At 53.6% G+C, this 19,250-nt stretch overlaps 1 protein-coding gene across 10 annotated transcripts in view; it reads right to left on the bottom strand.

The window, feature by feature from the left end:
- Positions 1-19,250, bottom strand: part of SZT2 (SZT2 subunit of KICSTOR complex) — a 56,732-nt gene that overhangs the window by 19,604 nt on the left and 17,878 nt on the right. For 6 of the 10 annotated variants that reach the window (XM_040564922.1, XM_040564929.1, XM_040564927.1 and 3 more), the window contains exons 15-49: positions 18,797-19,002; positions 18,173-18,397; positions 17,724-17,802; positions 17,254-17,351; positions 16,854-17,022; positions 16,262-16,376; positions 14,656-14,769; positions 13,984-14,184; positions 13,754-13,866; positions 13,105-13,246; positions 12,550-12,714; positions 11,639-11,843; positions 11,288-11,400; positions 10,563-10,821; positions 9,071-9,236; positions 8,896-8,988; positions 8,634-8,715; positions 8,238-8,519; positions 7,742-7,880; positions 7,373-7,489; positions 7,191-7,254; positions 6,664-6,849; positions 6,254-6,592; positions 5,913-6,102; positions 5,455-5,529; positions 5,111-5,249; positions 4,774-4,894; positions 4,402-4,531; positions 4,147-4,299; positions 3,933-4,035; positions 3,442-3,559; positions 3,043-3,154; positions 2,475-2,593; positions 1,910-2,074; positions 1,208-1,292 (exon numbers count right to left, since the gene is read on the bottom strand). In XM_040564922.1, coding sequence (XP_040420856.1) covers positions 1,208-1,292; positions 1,910-2,074; positions 2,475-2,593; positions 3,043-3,154; positions 3,442-3,559; positions 3,933-4,035; positions 4,147-4,299; positions 4,402-4,531; positions 4,774-4,894; positions 5,111-5,249; positions 5,455-5,529; positions 5,913-6,102; positions 6,254-6,592; positions 6,664-6,849; positions 7,191-7,254; positions 7,373-7,489; positions 7,742-7,880; positions 8,238-8,519; positions 8,634-8,715; positions 8,896-8,988; positions 9,071-9,236; positions 10,563-10,821; positions 11,288-11,400; positions 11,639-11,843; positions 12,550-12,714; positions 13,105-13,246; positions 13,754-13,866; positions 13,984-14,184; positions 14,656-14,769; positions 16,262-16,376; positions 16,854-17,022; positions 17,254-17,351; positions 17,724-17,802; positions 18,173-18,397; positions 18,797-19,002 — 5,182 coding nt within the window. The remainder of the gene's footprint in view (positions 1-1,207; positions 1,293-1,909; positions 2,075-2,474; positions 2,594-3,042; positions 3,155-3,441; positions 3,560-3,932; positions 4,036-4,146; positions 4,300-4,401; positions 4,532-4,773; positions 4,895-5,110; positions 5,250-5,454; positions 5,530-5,912; positions 6,103-6,253; positions 6,593-6,663; positions 6,850-7,190; positions 7,255-7,372; positions 7,490-7,741; positions 7,881-8,237; positions 8,520-8,633; positions 8,716-8,895; positions 8,989-9,070; positions 9,237-10,562; positions 10,822-11,287; positions 11,401-11,638; positions 11,844-12,549; positions 12,715-13,104; positions 13,247-13,753; positions 13,867-13,983; positions 14,185-14,655; positions 14,770-16,261; positions 16,377-16,853; positions 17,023-17,253; positions 17,352-17,723; positions 17,803-18,172; positions 18,398-18,796; positions 19,003-19,250) is intronic. The other 4 variants (XM_040564926.1, XM_040564928.1, XM_040564925.1 and 1 more) reach the window with 3 other exon arrangements.

Genomic DNA, 19,250 nt, shown 5'->3' with positions numbered 1-19,250 from the left:
GAGAAGCAGGAATGCAACAGGTAAGAAACAGCCCTGACAGGATGGACACAGCCTGAGCTGTGTGGCTATGGGAAGAGGTAAGCCAGCGAGGGCTGCCAAAATCCTTCCTGCCCAGAGCCTTGGCGTGTGGCTACGCATTCATCCATCGCACCCTGCGAGGATGTTGGGGTGCAAGTGATCTGCAACCTCCCAGCTAGGAAGGGCTCTCCAAGCCCCCTCCAATCCAGACTCTGAAATAAAAAGTACATGCCTAGAGGTGCCCGGTCACTCCAGCCCTTCGGTGTGCAAGGCAGCCCCCAGCCCAGGGCAGAGCCACTGGGAGCGTGATGGTGCTACGCCCTGAAGCTTGAAACTGCAATTGGAAGATTACAATCCCTGTCCTTCTCGGGGATGAGATGGCCATATAGGCCTGCAGGGAAAAGGGGTGTAGAACTTTGAAGCTCACTGCTTGCAAGCAGGTTGTTTGCTCATTTGTTCTGTTTGCTCATTTATTCTGTTTGCTCATTCACCCAGCCAGCAAGAAAACGGCGACTCAGCTGGATGGACACACACACAAACACACAGAGGAGTCAGAGCTGAAGCCACAGCACAAGGGGAACAAGAACAGCAGGGACCAGAGGGACCAGGGATCTGCATGAGAAAGGAAACTAGAGTAGTATTTGGAGCCAGAGGTGCTACCTTGGAAGTGGGAGAGTGGAAAGAGGTGCTGCACAAGGTCCGACATGGTACCTACATAACAGAAGAACATTCAGACTGTGCACAAGGGACACAACAAGACTCACGATGGCCAGGTAACAGACCGCATGGCCTTGGCACAACACGACACGACAGTGTGCTGCAGGATTAGCCCTATCCAATCCTTCCTCCAGCAGTCCGCAGGAAAGAGCGAAGGCATTGCCCCCACAACTGTGCCACTAGCTATGCCTTGCCCCACAGCAGCTGCAATCTAGAACTGCTTCCTACAGCAACAGGCCAAGCTTAGCAAGTTGCTCTGGGGGACTCCTTAGCTCCATTCTACAATCGATGCATGGTTCTGCAGCCTCCCAAGCACACGCCCTGCATATCCTTTCACCCTGCACATCCCTTAGCCATTGGAGAAACACGCCACCCTGACACTCGCCCTCCTCAGTCAGAGCTCTCCAATGTGGGAAGTCGCTCCCCAATGCACAGCCCCATACCCTCCTTCAAAAAAAGTTGAGCACAGTACCTTTGCCACCAGTGCCTTGGCCACCCGGCTTGTTGTACAGATAGAGATCCTGGTCAGGGACACTGCCACTGTGGTTGAAGTAGTGCTAAGGGGAGCAAGAAAGAAAAGTGACAGAGACTAAAGAACTTGCCCTGACTGGAAGCAGAGGTCCACACGTGCAGTGTTCATCCCCTGGCACAAAGCAAGCAGTCCTTACCTACTTAAAAACCACTTACCAGCACAGTCTTGGCTACTGTTTGGCAGAAGGACGCTCCTACAACTCTACGCAGTGTTATAAGGCACTGCACATCTGGCCTCACCTTCTATCCTTGCTACGGCCATGCTGAAGGAGTGGGTAGCTGCTCCCAAACTTTTATTAACCCTGATGTTTCAGTCCTTAGAGCTTGGCCGTGCAAGGAACCAAGCTCAACTTTGCAAGGGGGTCTCCTCCTGTGCTCCTGGGAGAAGACTGTGGGCATGAGCTTTGTGGCTGCAACGTTTTGCACAGCAAGTGACTACTTGAGACAAAGCAAGGCCTGTCCGCGTTTACACCATGCCAAACAGGATCTGCTTGCTGTCCTTCACAACTCCTCCAGGCTTCACTATTCAGTGTCAATTCCTCCCCAATGACACATGGCAGAGCTGGGAAAACAGCAGCTGAGCTGCCCCAGCGAGCACCCCCCAGCAGCAGGTGGAAGCTGGGCAAGCTGTTGCTCTCCTCACCTTGAAGTGGTGCTCCACGTTGCTGTCCGTGTACTTTGGGGTGTGCAGGAAGATGAGCAGGTTCTGGCGCAGGTAGTAGGCTACTGCAGGCAGCCAAGGCAGAGCTGAAGGTGGCAGTGCAAACTGCAGGACTTCTGTGGGCGGCGTCCCAGGGGGCTGGATAAACTGCAGAGAGAAGGCTTTAAAACTCAGCTGAGTCCAGCAGGATGCCCTGGGGCTTTGATACGCATCTGAATGACACCAGCTGGGTACACAAAGGGAGAGCACAGTAGTGCAGAGCCCAGACAGCACCCTGAGACAGACATGGGGGCCAATGCTCCATGCGTATTCACAGGGAGGCCTGCCATGCTGTGAACCCCAGCAGAGGTGATCCCACCAACTACCCTGGCACCCACACAGAGTGTATGCCTGTGAATGCCAGGCTAAGCCAGCGCTGGAGCTGGGATGGGATGCAGCTGACTGCCCTGGCCTTCCCTGCCCTGGGGCAGGAGGGGCCAAGATGGGTTAAAAAGGAGGAAAGAGTGATGTGCAACAGGATGAGCAGAGGGGTTATCCTGGTACATACCTCAACATCTGCTGGGGTCAACTTGCAGTTCCGCACCAGCATCACAGTGATGATATCCAGGGTGGCCTCATCCAAGCGCCTGCGCAGCACTTTTACCAACTCATCTGTGATCTCAGGCCCTAACAAGGAAGCAGAGGAACATGCAACTTTTTCACTTCATCTGGTTATGACCGCAGCCACCTCCCTATACCTGTCCAGAATGCACCACCCTCACAAACACTTCTCACAGGAAACATGTCTTTCCCCACCATCAACTTCTTCAGACATCGTTTTCCACCTGTTCTTGATCACAAAAGACTGCTGACAAAGTAAAGGCAAATATACTTCTGCACAGGGAAAGCTGGCATAAGCCACCTGGTCTGCAAGAGGTCTTATCATGGGCCCTCGGTCCTTTCCTCACATTTCCACCCAGGCAGAATGGAGAGCAGCTCTGGGCTAAGGAAGAGCAGCTTGCTCAGGAGGGACGTTCTCTCTTCGTTCTTCAAGCAAAGAGGGCAAAGACCAGAGCTTCATTCCTCTGCTTTGCAGCAGCACAGTCTATCTGCTGCCAGGCTTTGTAAATGCTTACCTGCTGGGGCAACTCCATGGACCATCAACTGGATGTGCCTGTCTACCTGTCCCACTGGGCGAGCAGAGTCCACACTACGGCACGAGGCTGTGTCCAGAGAGGAACGAGAGCCCTAGAAAGGAAAAAAACAACAACAACAAAAAAACAAACCCAGATGCATGAAAGCAGTTCCCATGTGAACCCCTGAACCAGCACCACCCATACCTGTCAGCAAGGTCAGGCAGAAACCCCTACTGCTGCCCCCCACACACACACTGGCAATATAAATTTTACTCTACATAAAATCCAGGTAGCTGGAACTACCAAGTTCCCCCTTTTCCCCAAACACCCATCCTCCTCTACTCCACGCATGTACTCTGTGACCAAAACCCACATCCAATCCCAGAGAGCAGCACTCACTGTTAGATCCTCAGTGTAGATGGGCTCCTGACTGCGTGTCAGTGCCAGGGAGCGAGATGCTGGATTAACAGTGCTCTCTGCTTCCCACACCTTCCCACTGTACGTGGTTTCAGTCAGCCTGGATATAGGAGGAAGACGTGTCAGCCTCCCTTCTCAAGAATGGCAGCATCATACCAGAAGATATACATCCTCCTTACTCTCCCCTGAGGAATTCCCAGGAATCAGTCCTTACAGCACAGAGCTTTTGCAAAAATTGCTCTGTTTCCCTCACATAACAACACTTTTCCTTCCAGGTAAAGATTTAGTGCAGGAAGAGCAGGAGCGGTCTGGTTTGACATGACTCTGATTCACCAGAAACCAGATGTTTGCTGCTTGGGTCACAGCAGGGTCCCCGAGGCTGGGTAGACACTTCCTGCCCCAAGGAGCTCTCAGCCTGGTGCAACACACGTAGCAGGGCAGGGTCATGCCAACAAGTCAAGCTGACTTCTTACCGGAGGTAGAAAACAGACTTAGTGGCACGTTCCTGGTAGACAAACATATTCTTCCTGTTCACCACGGAGAAGGCGTTGAGCACCGACCGAAGCGCCTGGATAGCTGTGAGCAACGTGGGACGTTAGCTATCCCACACACCCTCCTGTTGTGCCAATCCAGCCAGAAGCCAGACTCTTGACACACAGAATGAGGAGGAGCCTGGGCTGTACACACCTCGCGAGACCCCCATGTTGGGGCCCATCTTGAGGCGTGAATGCACGTGGATGAGCGTGCTCCACACCACGTCACAAGCAAAGTGCCCTGGCATGAACTGCATGGTGGCAGCCAGGTAGTCCCGGGGCTGGTAGCTCTCCTCTACTGAGTAATCTGCAAAGAAAATAACAAGTAGTCATGGCCATCACACTGAAGTTACTGTCTTTTTAGTCAGCTGCACTGCTGCTGAGGCAGAGCCAAAAGGAGTATTCGTACCATCTGTGGGCAAGACACGCTGCCTGTAGGAAGTATAGGGAGTTTCACTCTTCCAGATGTCCTCCTCGCTCTCTGCCACCAGCAATGAGTTGCATATGTGGCTGTCATGCAAGTCCTGCAGCAGCAAGCGCTGTAACAGATGAGAAAAGACAAGTCCTGTTGTTTCCGCAGCCACACAAGGCAGCAACAGGGAGGGCCTAGGGCCAGACAGAGTCCCTTTTCCTCTGACCCCCAAGCTGGGACTCCACCTGCTGAACTGGCTCCCATGCCCTGCTCAGAGCTGGGCCCGGACCAGACAAACTCCAGAGGTCCCTTCTCATCTAAGCCATCTAATGACTGGCAGCTCTACCCCTGTCCTCTACAATTTGTTACCTGATTGACAACTCTGCAGATTTCACTGATCTTTTTCACCACCATCTGGTTGAGACTCTGGCACTCCCCTGGCTGCTCTTCTTCTGTCTCTGCTGATGCTGCCTTCTCCACACTCAGGCTGCTTTACAGGGAAGGGGAGAGAGGGGTCAGTAGGACACCTGGACAGCACCTTTCTTTGTATGCAGAAAGCACATGCATGGTGGGGAAGGATGGTGGCTTTCCCAATACGGGGCACCAGTCTAGTCCTGCAGCTCCCCACCCACACAGGGCAGGAAGGAGATCCTGCCCACAGAGACGAGCGAGCAACAATAAGGCCAGACAGCAGGACCCTCCTTACCGTGTGTGGTAATAGACTTCCACTCGGTCCTGCTCAATTTTTATGATGAGCCAGAAGTCCGGCATGAGGGGACACCTGGGTTCCTGGTCGCTCATTAATGCCTCCTCGTACTCTGAGTCACTGCTCCCCCCATCGTAACCTGCAACGTACCCTCACTTCAGTCCCAGGCCGCCTGGCAAGCCAGCCTCCCCCCTGGGAAGAGCAAGCTCTGCGAGGTTAAAGCTATTCCCAAGCCCCGTCCTCAGGGCTCAGCCCAGCCCAGGCACACAGCCCCCCGTGTCCCTCCGCTCCCGCCTCACTGCCAGCGCCTGGCTGCACGCTGCTGCTGTCAGCACCGAACTCACCCAGGTGGTCAGAGTCCATGCTGCCCTGGCTTGACACGAGGCTCTGCACGCGGCTGGGACGCTGCTTGCTGGAGCCTGCAAAGGGAAGAGGAGCTGATGAAAGCACTTGCTAAGCCCCTCTGCATGTTCCACGTGTTAGAGAAGTGCTACGGGCAGGCAGCGCTGGGGAACATCGCACTGGGAACAGGCCTCATGCAGCCATTACTGGAAACACCAGGAATTTCATGTCATTATGGACATCAGCGCAGCAGCACAGACTAACCCGGGTAACATTAAACAGCAAATTGCCTGCACCCTGGCAAGGGAAGGGGAGACTAGTAGCCCTGCGCGCTGATTCTGGTGTTTGGGGACTGGAAAAGGAATAACAGTCGTGTTTCATACACTACAGCCAAAACTGGGCCCTTCCCTTAACAGCTTATGAGGCTGAGGTACATCTTGCCCACGTTTGCAGCTCCTACCTTCCCTGCCCTGTGTTACAGACTCAACTAGGCTTGCTGCAGACGGTGTCACTAACAGTGATTTCTCACTGTTGCCCTTTTCAGAAGACGAGGACGGCAGGGATTGTATGGTTGTCTCCAGAGCTGTCTCCTCCAGGGAGTCATGGCCAGGTGCTCTGCTCTGCTCAAGGCTCAGTGCTTCTCCTGTGACCTGTACACAAGCCAAAGTTGCAAAAAATGACCAGAAAAAGAGGCACAAAACCCAAACAACTCCCTGCACATCACCCTCCTGTATCCTTCCACCTTCAGTTGGCAGAAGGTCCCACACCCTCCCACTGACAGACCACCTTAGTGTCTCTCACCTCATCCTGCGTGTGGCTGCCCCCACCTACAGGGTTTCCAGCTTCTGGCACAACGCGCATCTCACTCTCTGGCCACCCCCAGAGACCCTGGGCTTCTTCTGGGAGGGCACAGCTTGCATGGTGCAGCTCGGAGCTCTCTGCCTCTGCTTCACTGCTCCCCTCCCGGCCCGCCTGGCCCAGGGCTGTCCTGGTGCTCCCTCCGGTTTGCTGCTGCAAGCACGGTGTCCCTGCTGCGTTTGGGGCTGCCCGTCTAGAGTGCAGACGGCTGATGGAGATGTAGTGGTAGTCACTGCCTTCTGCATTGAGCACGTAGCCTGGTAGAGCCATCCTTCTGAACTCCTGCAACACAGGGAAGAATAAGCAACCCGCTAACTAAGAGTAGGACACCGCCTCAGGGCTCCCTCTTTTACCTCCTTGAACTTCTCCAGCGAGTGCTCGGGTCCAAAGACAAACTGGAGCAGCACCACCTCGCTGTGGCAGCTGGGCCGCCCCTTGGAGTTGTAGATGTGGGTGGCCACCCGGTGCAGGATAGAGGTGCTGATGACCTGCGAGTGGCGCAGCGCAGACACGATCTCATCGTCCAGAAGCCAGCGAATCTGAGCAGAGCAGGGACGCAGAGCAATCTAAGTCACCTCCAGCTGCAAGGCCGCCCCAGTTCTCACCCAAGTCCCAACATTCCTCATTTCCTTTTTACAGTACCTAAGAAAAGGTTTCTGGAAGAGACTTCTGCCCGTCCCACCCCAACTGGAGTAAGAATTTTATCAGGGTAGTCCCACATTTTGGGGCAGCACAAGGCCAATGGCCTGTGTGATACAAGCAAAGTCACTTCAGTTGACAGAGGCTACAGCCTGGAGCAGGCTAGGAAGTGTGGAGCAGCAACTGTGTGCTGTGGCAAATTGCTCCAGGTAGAAGCAAGCAACAGGCAAGGCTGCCTTACCTCATTCATAGTGGCTTCAATCGCCTGCCTGTGCACTCCAGGGAGGTTGGAAAGTGCAGGGTGCCTAGGGAATAGCACAAGAATAATCCATCAGTCGTTCTCATTCCTGCAGCCACTACAGGGCAGCTCCTAAGCAGCAAAAGGAGCCCACACGGAGGACTGCTGTAGCTGCAGCACCATACCTCTCATCTCCTGTGGACGGGAGCCGGTCCAAGTTGTGCATGATATCCTCATCTGACCGGAAAGAGGATGGCTGCCCTGGAGAGCGGGTGAAGGACACGCTGCTCTCTGAGGTGCATCTGCCACAGGAGAGAGAGCAGGCTGAGCATCAGCTTCTGAGCCAGAGAGGATAAACAGACAGTCTCCAGAGGAAAAAGAAAGGATCCCTCTAAAAGGCGAGCCTATCCTGGAAAAAACTTAGTTTTCTAAGGTCTGTGGCAGGCTCTGTGAGGAAGATAATCCCCAGTCTCAGTACAGAGAGAGGACCTGAAACTGTCTTGCTGGGAAGGGCAGGCAGAGGATGGGTGAAGGCTGGGCCTCTCTCCACCTACCTGTTGTGGAGAATGTCTGTATTCACAACTTCTATCTCCAGGGGTAGCGTCAGCACAAAGATGTCCAGTGTCACACATAAGTCCCCCAGATCAATGGTGTTCAAGCCCTGGCAGCTTTCCAGACAGCCCAGAACTTCCCCTGAGGAGAGATCCCAGATGAAGGGGATCATACAACAAACAGCTCTGCTTACACACACACAGAGCCTGCCGGCAAGTACAGAGACTGCAAGAGATGGCTATTGTCCCACACCTGGACAGGCTCAAGAACATCACCATCCTCCACGATCATTCCATAATTAAACCCACAGCAAACGGGAGACCTGATGAGAAAGCCCTTTTCTGATGCTAGGAGACCGTGGGGGCTCCAGTACAGGGAGGGCTAGTCCATCGAGAGTGCTGTTCAGGACACGGCACGTTTGTTCCAGGGGTGCTCCCCCAGTCAGGACTCCACAAATGCCCTACTGCCCTGCAACTTCACAGCAAGGCTTGCACTTACCTAGACAAGTTGGTAGGGATTGCACAGGCATGGAGCTGTGCTGGCTACGCAGCTTCACTGAGCAGGTGAGGTGCACAAAGAGCGGGGGCATCTCCTGCTCCAGGAACTCTTGCTCGTTGAGCGAGTCCCCTCCCAGCACGCTGAAGGAGTCGTCATCCTGGTTCACTGTGTTGGAATCTGAGAGGGAATCCGTGTCGGGGAACTCATGCTCCAGCTTCTCACGGTACTCCACCTCCAGCTCTGGGTCACTCTCCGTGGCAATGCAGCACCCGGACACAGCTCCTGTTGACATAGGATCCCTGTTAGCAAAAAGACCCCACTAGACACAGCCAAGCTCTGATAGGCATTACCACAGCGAGATACCTTCTTCTCCAGGACAGAACAAGCAAATTTTACCTTCTTCAGCTGCCAGTTCTGCCTCTGATCCCTCCATGTCCTCACTGCCTTTCCTGTCTGTCTGATCCCGGGATGCCTCTTCCTGAAGGGAGAGGAGGAGGGCAGGTACTAGAACCGTGCCAGGCAGTGAAGCAGGCTGTTGATGCCCTCCAAGGGCTCAGTCTGCCCAGGAGTCCACCAGCCCAAAATCCCCATCTGATTGCAAGTAAAGCTACTTCACTCCACAAAGACTAGGTGCCTGCCAGGGCAGCACCATGCCTACCTCCTTCTTGGCTGATGGTGGGCAGTAGAAGAAATAGTGAGGATTTGATGGCACTGGCTTGAAATGTAAACTTCCAATTTCCAGGAATTTTTCCTGAAAGAGAAATCGCAAACATGAGGCAGACATTCCACTCCACTGTCCTGTGGGAGCCAAGGCAAGCTCCCATGATCCTCACCTGGATAATTTTATGCAGGTCAGGGTGTGCCTGGCAGGGTTGTCCAATTTCAAGCAGTGAAAGGGGAAACTCTGAACAGCAACTGGTGCCCACACTGCTCTTCGGCTCTTCTGTGGGGCTAGCAATGTTATGGGAGTCCTGCTCACTGTAGTCCTCCATTTCCGCACTGAAAGAATTGTGGACAGGTCAGACAGGCAAGTCAAGAAGCAGTAGTTATATGCATTATCTACCCAGCAAGCATCCCACCTCACAGTTCCCCACACCTCATCTGCGTAAACACGAGGTGACTTGTATGTCCCCACAGTCCCCACCCGTGCAGCCCCAGAAGCTCTCCTCCCACCCACGAACCCAGATAAGCACCCAGGCTGTCTGAAGCCAGGCCAGAGGCAGCTTAACCACACCAATCCTGTGGTCACTTACTCTGCAGCACGCTATCCCCTCCCTGGGAAACAGAGACAAGTGGCTGAGTATAAGATCAGCCTGCAGTCGTGTGAATTCCCAAAGCCCAGTTCAAGGCGTTTCACAGCAAATATTGCCATGCCAGCATTCCTAATGTCTTGGCAGCACAGGGAGCACAAAGCTCAGGCCCACGCACACGCATCAGCTCTGTGACAGAATCGGTCCCTACAACTCAGAGAAAGTGATCTGGGGAGTGGGATGAAGGTTGGTCAAAGTACTGCCAGGTGCCCGAATTAGTAATACAGATGGCAGATCACAAGCTATACATCCTTCAGAAATGCTTATTATAATCACCAATCCCAACTCAGATTGCGTGTTTTATAAACCAAGAAAAGTTTCCGCAGTTTCTTTTTGTGAAAGTTGCACTTGACGAAGTGACTGGACTATCCAAACATTGAACGTTCTTCAAAAACAGAGCCTCATCTTGTTGACTTACAACGTAAGAAGAAATAGGGTTGGGGATTCCCAACTAATTCTAGTGAACTCACATGAAGGAACCAAGGATAGTCAAGAGCAAACAGAGGATGAAGAACTTAGAATGTTTCTTCAACACGCAGCATAGTAAGGCAGAGTATTTCTCCCTCCTTAGGTTTCCAGAGGCAACACAAACCTCAGAAATATCCTAGCAGAACAGAAGTTTATGATCAAAGGATAAAGCTTGATGTCACCTGTCCTGTTCACCAGAGTCAACAGCAAATCTCAGATGAGTCAGGCAGCAGGAGACACAACTTCTCCAGAAACAACGAGCCTGAGAGCGTTACTTGCAGACAAACTGCCCTCCAGCCCAGGGCAGTTGGGACTTACGAGCTAAGACTACAAGAGACAGGTAAAAGATGCACATCACCAGAGATCATAAAAACAAGAAGGTCCTGGTAGACGACATACCAGGGGCATATTCCAGTGGAAATATCTTTTCCTACACACGTCTCTTTTAACACCTGCCCTATGACATCCTTTCTAGAAGCAGCAGCAGATTCTTGATCTGTCCCAGCCCAACGTTCAGAACACAAGCAAGACCAAGGTGGGCCCCTACCTTGATTCAGAGACCAAGACACCCCGTTCCCTAGAGCTCTGCTCCTCTTCTTGTTCTATGCTGCCCACTTGGAAACTGGCAGTCTTGGGGTGCATACGGAAATGTTGGTGGCTCTCTCGGAAGGAGCGGACATGGCTGCACACTGTCAGCAGGAAGTTGGTGATGTCGATCTCCTGGAGCAGCTCCTCGCAGTAGTCCATGGCTGTAAGCAGGTCTTGGGAACTGATGCTGTGTGACTGCTGAAGGCTCTTGAACAGCCCTACGGATCAAACACAGCTCTCGAGCCCACTGCAAGGATGTGAGGCCACGAGAATCAGGCAATAGCCATATTCTGGGGAGCAAAGACCAGGCTTTCACCAAGTCTCAGCACAGAGCTGCTGTCAGTGCTGTGAGACGAGACTCAGACAGGATGTCTAGCACTATGCATTAGCCTGGCCTTGGCCATGCCAAGAGTGGCCTAGGGATCTGTCACCCTGAAGGTGAGGGAAAAAGCCCAAGAAGGAATCCCACCACCACAGCACTGCACAGGTCCAGGAACAGCCAGTGCAAGGCCCACAGGGAATATACTGAGGCATCTTTAAGTCCTTCCTCGTGAAAGAGCTGTCCCACAACTCCTCCCTTTTTCCTCAGGGTAACATCACAAGAAAAATAAGACATTGCTTTCTTAAAGGAGACCCAGGGTCCAGCCCCAACGCTGCCCCAAACCCCACCATGCTACTCCTCACCTTTCACGTAGCACTGGTGGGAGTGTTCCTGCAGCAGTGTGCAGTAACTCACCAACTCCTTATGCTTGTGGTCTAACCAAGCAGCAGCAGGAGGACGCTCCAGAGACTGGGACCTGGGAAAAAAGGAGCCACAGAAGCCTTCAGCACCTGTAAAGCATGTTTTAGACTGTAAATGGCTCTGGCGCCAGTAAAGCAGAGCCATAGCACATGCACAGGCAGTGGCTGCTCTAAGATAGATAAGCCAAGCCAAGAGAAGAAGGCAGGGCTAGAGCCAGCCTCTTGTCAGGGGACACTCCTGACAAGGGATGCTCCTCTGCCCACTGTCTAGGAGCCAAGTATGGTTGGCATTACCTGAAAAAGATGTCCCGGGGAGAACGATGTGTCCGTGGGCTGACAAGCTGCTCCCGTAACAACTCCAGAGAACAGCTGTAGATATAAATGGGGCAGCGAAATCTGCGACACTCGCCTAGCTCACTTTGTGAGTTCTGGCGACAGAAGGAGATGTGTACATCTCTCCGTGAGGGGCCAGCCTGTTCTCCAGTGTCACGACTCACTTCTGCAAGAAAAAGAATCCTGAGATAAAGGCCTTCAGTGAGTTCCTCATTCCTGGCCTGCAAGGTCACGGCTCCCACAGCAGCAATGGTTTTACAAGCTTCTCACCACTCAAAACCCAGGGCCATTCCCCCCAGCCAGCACCCAACCACTCAGCGCAGTGCCTTGGTCACACTGATGTCCTTCCTGGGCAGCTGTGACCTGTCACCACCATCACCACCTCCTGCAGCAGCACAACCCACCATCCCCAGACCTGGCTGACTACACCAGGGGCCGATCAATCAAATGCCACACGCCTCAGGACGCCACCCGTGCTTTTCTCTCTAAGGCAACGTGCTGCTGGTAGTGCCAGTCTAGACCATAATGTAATAGTTGCTGACTTTCCTGTGTAAACCAGTGACTGCCTTTCCTAGTAGTCTCTATAAACCCGCAACCTCCTGGTCCACAGGGAGCCAGCCTTCTGCCATGCTCACTCAGCTCACGTTGCACTCCTTCACTCTCCCATAAACAGCATGAAAGTTGGCTGAGGTTCTACTGTGCCCCTTGTCCTGATCTTGACTATGCTGACTGCCAGGCAGGAGCTGACAGGCTGTAGTGGTGCGTTATTCCTGCTGCCGCAATCTGCCCACCAGCAGGAACCAGTGTGCTTGGGAATAGCCAAGGAAAGGCCTTGCACTAATGTTAGCCAGGTGTAGTTCTGAGGGCAGTACCATGCGCTGGTGTTATGCTGAGGGTAGGTAATGGCACTGCAGCATCCCCTTCTTCAGACTCAGGCCTGCTTCGCTCTGCAGAGACAGGTCTCAGGATATCTTCTCCAGATCTACTCTCATCTTTTGGAGGTTTGTCCAATCCGCAAGCCATCAGCTTCTGTACATCTGGGAAAAAAAAAAAAGCAAAAAAAATCCTCCTCTGTTCAGTGTCAACCGCTTAACCCCTCCACATAGATTCCCAAGAGGGCAGAGGTTCCCACTGCCTGTGTTCCAAAGAGTTCCTCCAGCTGAGCCTACCAGCCCCAATGCCCAGAAGCAGGGACTCTCCCAAACCATCCCATCAGCAGTGAGCAGCACCACGTCCAAGGAGTGAACAAGACATTCACTACTTTGCACTGCTCTATTCTTGGCCAAATAGTGCAAGAAGGCTGGGTTTAGATTCTGCTGTTCAGTCTTCCCTCCATCCTAGGAAGAGCTGCTTCTGCTTTTATTGTTTTCCCGAGGAGGTGCTTGGGACTGCTGGATCTTCTCCCTCCCCACAACAGGGGGCCTCACCTGAGAACGTGGCTGGCAGAAAGGTCAGGAAGACGTGCTGCGGGTTGACCAGCTTCGCGTAGCATCGCCACTGCGGGGGAAAGGGCCCCGAAGCATCACTCAGGGTCACATCATCCTCAGGCAGCTCTGTGTTGCCAAGGCTCTGATGAAAGCAGAAGCTGGATAAGTTCACAGCACATGGCACTGCCTACCCCAGCGCATGTAGCAACCACACAGAGCAAGTTCCTCCACGACTGCTGGTTGGCATGGCGCTGAAATCACTCTGTGGCGAGTCCATGCAGCATTCTTGGAGCAGCCTGGCTCCAGGAAACACAGTGCATACAGTCATGAAATGTTTAACTTAAGCCAGCTTTGCTGGGGCTGGTTCTGACCTCGAGGCAATGATTGCCCATGGTTTCTGAGCTTCTTTGCAGCGCAGCATCGGTGCTGCTCTAACAGGCTAGGCCCATGGTGAGTGCAACTGCCCACACACCTACTGGATTCCTGCTTGACTTCAGCCACAGGCTACAGCTTAAACTGCTGCCGGTTGTGGGGAAAACAGCAGCCTTTCAACCTGTTCTCAACCCACACGCTAACTCTCCTGATCCTCAACAGCTGCTCCCTTGCCCCCCAGAGAGGGCTCAGGAGAGGGACAGCAGTGTAGCAGTACCTGCAGAGTACTCGTGGAGCCAGTCATATCCCTGGTGCCATTGCTGCCAACCAGATGATAGGATGCAGAAGCATCCTGCTGCTCCACGGTCCCAGAGGCTTTCAAGGTTTCTTCTGGAATGGAGCAGAGAAACCAACCTGAGGAACACCAGCTGAGGAAGAGACTTGAAAGCAAGGCTTCTGAGACACCCGAGCCGCCAGCGTCCCTGCTGCCATGCTCCTGGCCCTTACCTCGGATCACAGGGAGAGTGAAGGGTGGTTGATGGCCATCACGATCCCGCTGCAGAACCTGCTCCATGAAAGCCACGTGATCAGCATCAGCCATGGGGATCTCCCGATCACTGAGGTCGTGCTGCAGGCAGCCATGGAAGAGGTTTAGTAGCATTTCATTGGGCACAAATGAAGAGTCCTTGGTCACCTCCTCATTCTCTGCTCCAAAACAGAACCACGGCAACTTCAGAGACAGCATCTCCACAGCCACCGCCAGCCCAGGCTCCCAGGAAGCAGCCCCTTGCAAAGTGACACTTCCACACAGCCAGAAGTTTCCCGCAGCACCCCTGCAAGTCTGCCTTGGAGGATGCTGAGATGCAGTGCCAGCCTCACGAGCCGCCCAGCACTGACTCGCCATGCTACTGTAACTGTTCTGGAGATGCCCGAAGAGAAGGACAAGAAACTGCCACACAGAGCCACTGCCTAGGTTGGATGCTTACAAAAGCAGCTCTTCCAAAACTGCCATCCCAAGAAAGCAATGTATCTGCACAGCCCTCGGACTGCAGAGCTGAGAAGAACAGAAGAGGCATGGCAGCCCCACGGCCCGCTTCCCAGGGAGACAAGCACACACAGCAGGGTGCCCAAAGCCAGGGAACGAGGACAGGAGAAGGCAGGCAGTGAAGAGGCACTTACCTTTTGTCAGCATCAGGAAGAACATTTCGACCTGCTGGCACCTGGGCAACAGCTTCATGAGGTTGAACTGGAACGGGATCTCGTGCACTCGGAAACCAGCCCCCATGTCTGGATCTACAAGAAGAATTGGGAATACGACGTTCCTCATGGCACCACGGAGTCCTGCCCCCCAGGTCACTTGTACGTGCACGGTGCCAGCCCCAAACACAGCACATGAGCACAAGTGACAATCAACAACAGCACTGCCCCAGTTCCCTCTGCTTGGGAGGGCAGAGGGATACAAAGAATGAGTGTGGGGAAGATCAAAGCCTGATGGAACCTGCAGCAGGTTGTGAGGTACCTGCAGAGAGGTACCTCACTCTTAGAGTCCCCTGGGCTTATTGCCATCTTCACACAAGGATGGACTGGAAACCACGAGGCCCTACGCAGCCCAGGCCGCCTGCAGCACAGCCAGGCCCACAAAGAACTGTGCATTGGTGTCACAGGAAACGCCGCTGGAGGCCAACGGCCACACTAGGAGCCAGAGGCAGCCTATGTTGCCAGAGATGTCAGGGACAAGGACACCCCTCTCTTCCCCCCGGCTCCCGTGAGTGATCTCCCATCCGGCAGGCTCTGCACATCCCTGCAGACATTTCCTGTCCTCTTACTCAGGAAGGAGTCCCTGACCTCCATGCCCTGAGCTTTCCTGGCCCTCTCCTCCTCCCACGGGATCAGTGAAATGACCCAACAGGGCTCCTTCAGGTCCTGCCCTCAGACTTTGGGGTGATCTTGGCTCCCTCAAACCCACTCAACACCTGTTGTGTTACTCACTGCAAGGCAAGCAAACAGAAGATCTAGGATGGGATAAACCAGTGACAAGAAGCAACATTAGGCTAGACATTTGGGAAAAGCTTTAAAGCAAAAACAGTGAGATACCGGAACAGACTGCCTGGCAGAAGTGAACCCCCTCCCACATTCCTGGATTTCTCAGTGAACTACGATAATCCTGTCAGATCAGAGTAGCGCAATCCTACCCTGGAGGACAGACCAGACCTCCCAAGAGCTCTTTCCCTGTCTTCATGAGATAACGGAACATTCACAGAGGGTTTAGAGATGAACAGGGCCACCACAACAAAAATGTCCCACGAGCTGCTCAGTTACAAGACACAAACTGCTCAGTTCCAAGAGTTTCCAGAGGATGGAGGAGCTTCTGCTTGCATCATTTTTGATTTCTGTACAACCACCTGCCCAGACATCCCCTGCCCATCACTGCATGGGTGAGCTCATCTTCCTTCTGCTCCAGAAACCAGCCCCTCTCACAGAAGAGCTAGTCAGAAAGGACCTCTGTGGGTCATCTGGTCCAACCCCCTGTTCAAGCAGAGCCACCTCGTCACTTCCCCACTCCGGGCAGAAAGTCTCAGTGCTTTTTTGGCCTTCCCAGGATGAAGCCAGATCTCTGGTAGCTTAGCACAAGTGCAACAAAGTGACCCAGAGCCATCAAAGTCTAGAAAGTTATTGTCAAAATAAATGCTCAACCTTGCAGAAGCATCTAGCATTCCCCAGTACATTCAGGGCCTGGCTGCCTTTTGCTCCCTCAGAACTGCTAGGACATGTACGCTGTGCTCACCTTCAGTAGCTTTGGTGTCTGAAGGAGGGCAGACCCACTCCTTGTTCTGGCACAACTGGCTGATGTACTCAAATGTCAGCATGGTGGCAATGCACGCAAGGTCCCGTGGATAGAGCTGCAATAAGCAGTCAAGGCTCAGCTGTACGCAGCAGAATTTTGCTATCCCCAAATGCAGCAGAAAGCACTTTAAAGGCACGGAGAGGAAACACCCACGTTCCTGTCCCCTGACCCCTTTACTCTCACTCATGGCTCCCCGCTGCTCCACCAGCCTGTCAGCTTCCCTTTGGCCTGTTCAGGGGGTACACAGGCAGTGCTGCCTGCAATCTGTTCTCTGACCCAGCCCGCTCCCCTCTACTGGAATGGCTCTTGGAACCACCTACCCCAGAGCACCACTGCATCCCCTGCCTTGCAATTCAGAAGCCATTTCTGTCCAGCAGCCCAGTTCCTCTTCTGGAAATCTCAGCCTCGACTGTCACCAGCACTGCCATCTCTTCTGGCCCTCAGTGACTTACCTCCAGCGTTGTGGTGCACTTGCAACAAAACCCTCTCTCTCCACAATAAAGCACATGCCCAAACCCTTTCAGGGACTCACCGCTTTAGGTATTTTCTGGTAGGGCAAGCCTTGGAGGTGCTTCCAGTTCTCAGCAGTACTGTGCACATAGCCACTCTGTGGCTCTACCCAGCACTCAGTGACCAGGTTCAGCTCTGTGTCCACCTCAATGGCCTCCACCTCTGTATCATTGTCATCATCAGTGGAAAAGCTGTAGGAAGGACAAAAATCCTATGAGATGGAACAGAGGCAGAAGCCTACTGCAGCTCCTCTCAGAGCTGCGAGAGGAGCCACAAAAACTGCAGGTGTGCAGGCAAAACCCCGTCTATGTGGTGAGCTATCTGTGACAGGTAGGTGTCCGTTCTGTTGCTACCTGCGAAGGGCAAGTCTGGAGCTGTGCCCCCCCGCTGCCAGCCCTCCCCAGGAGCAGGGCCAGCCTCACCTGTCCTTGGTGGAAGTGGAATGTGGGGGGAAGAGGATGTACTGGACAACACAGGTGTGCTTCTCTCTGCCGCTGCTGCTCTCACTTGAGCCGTCAATCTGGAGGGGAGACACAGCATAAGCCCGGCCAGCAGCAACAGCCCACACCTACCCAGAGCCCAGTTACACAGCACGGCCCCATCCTTCAGCTCATGGTGGGGGAGAGAGGGAGCCTGCACCAGCCCCAAGAACTCCTCCAGCACAGCACGTCACTGCCAGCAAAGCAGCTCTCTAACTGCTGATAAAGACAGGAAAAGACCCAACCCACAGGCTGCTTTTCTTCAGGGGAGGAGGTAAGTCTCCCTATACACAGCAAGGGTACATGCTAGAAGCAGGTGGGAAGGTGAATCCCACACACCCACCACAGGAAGGTGAATCCACCTAAGAAGAAGCCACAGAGGATTCCCTCCCCACGGCAGCCTCCAGGCTCACCTGTATAGGCAGCTCCAGCACCATGTTGATAATTCCATCCCCGCTGGATGCAAAGTGGAAACCCTCTGACAGACGGACCCTGGCAACAGAGAGGCAGTCAAAGAGGATTTCAGTACCTGTACTGCAAGCCTTAAATACAAGAATGACTCAACCCCTCACTCCATAACACCTCCCTTCCCAAGGGAGGGATTTGCACACAGAGAATGTGGAAAGGTGGCACTTTGCACAGGACAGCCTGAGTGAAGATCAGCACACTCTGGGCATAGTAACACCGCCTGCCCTTTTGTACGTCTTCCAGGACACTCCTTTTCCTCAACTGCAGCTGCAGAACTGGGTAAAGCACTGGCCCAAGTAGCTCTGGAAGCTGTGTGCAGGACCAAAACTCTCTGCCTCAGATCTGCACCCCCAGGACCCCAGAGAAAGCATCTTCATTCAGGTGTACAACTTACTCCGTGAGTGTGGAAAGGAGCTGGGCTACAGCTGTGATGGGCACGGCTGGTGCCAGCCCCGACTGGACACTCCATATCCAACGCTGGTGGTAGAAGTAGCGGGACAGCGAGGCCAGGGTGGAAGAGGCAGTACGATTGGCCACCATAGTGAGCGGGCCAGACACCGGAGGATGCTCCAAGTTGAGAATGAAGGGAGCTCGATAGTCAGAAGGTAGCTTCTCATACCTAGGAGAAAGAAAAGTTTGGCTTGCTGAGGTACAAAGGAAGTTCTGCTCAGGACCAGAGCTGCTTAGATTCACAGCCTGCTTGCTGGGCCTGGGACAGAGCCCTCCAGCAGCAGAATGTGGCTAGCCCAGCACAATATCCCGCTCACACAGTGCTAACTAAGCTTAATTCTGCATCATACTTGGTAAGAGTAACAAATCTGCCTTTCCAGCAAGGTTCCCTGCAAGTCACAGCCCCCCCAGACTCCAGCCACCATTCCTAGCCACACAACCCAAACCACCACAAGCCCAGGCTTCACAGCCCTCCCATCCTGCCACTGGCAGCACCACCCACAGCCCCTCTTCCTCCCACCTCCCAGGGCAAGGAGGCCGCACTGACCGCCCGGCTCTCCATCGCTACCTGATGAGCAGCTTCTCCAAAGGCTTGTGCAGCACTACGAGGCAGGGTCTGTCTGAGAGGGCTGACTGGGCCCCAGCCACAGGTGGGGACTTGGAGGGAGAACTGCTGCCAAGCATTTTCCTCTTCGCTTTTGGAGTTGCCTCCTTGCTCTGGACCCTGTGGGGAAAGCGGAGCTGCAAGATTCGGTCCCGTAACTCCTCCACTATCTGTCATGGCAGAAGCAAAAGGTAAACATGACCACCTTTGTCTGGAGAAATAAGCTATGCAAAATAAGCTTCCAGAACAAGAGTCTGACTAAAAGGAGTAACACAGTCCTCAAATATACTGAGGAAGAATTAAAGGTCATTCTATTTCTGAGGCCCTAGTAAGACCAAGGCCAAAATGACACACGGTTCTTACATCTGCATTTTAACAACCACAACAAAGACTTTCAAAAGCACAAAAAAAAGGTCAG

The sequence above is a fragment of the Cygnus olor genome, chromosome 8 (assembly GCF_009769625.2).
Source record: "Cygnus olor isolate bCygOlo1 chromosome 8, bCygOlo1.pri.v2, whole genome shotgun sequence".
Lineage (NCBI taxonomy): Eukaryota > Metazoa > Chordata > Aves > Anseriformes > Anatidae > Cygnus > Cygnus olor.
The sequence above is the reverse complement of the archived record's forward strand: the minus strand, read 5'-3'. Positions and strand labels throughout refer to the sequence as shown.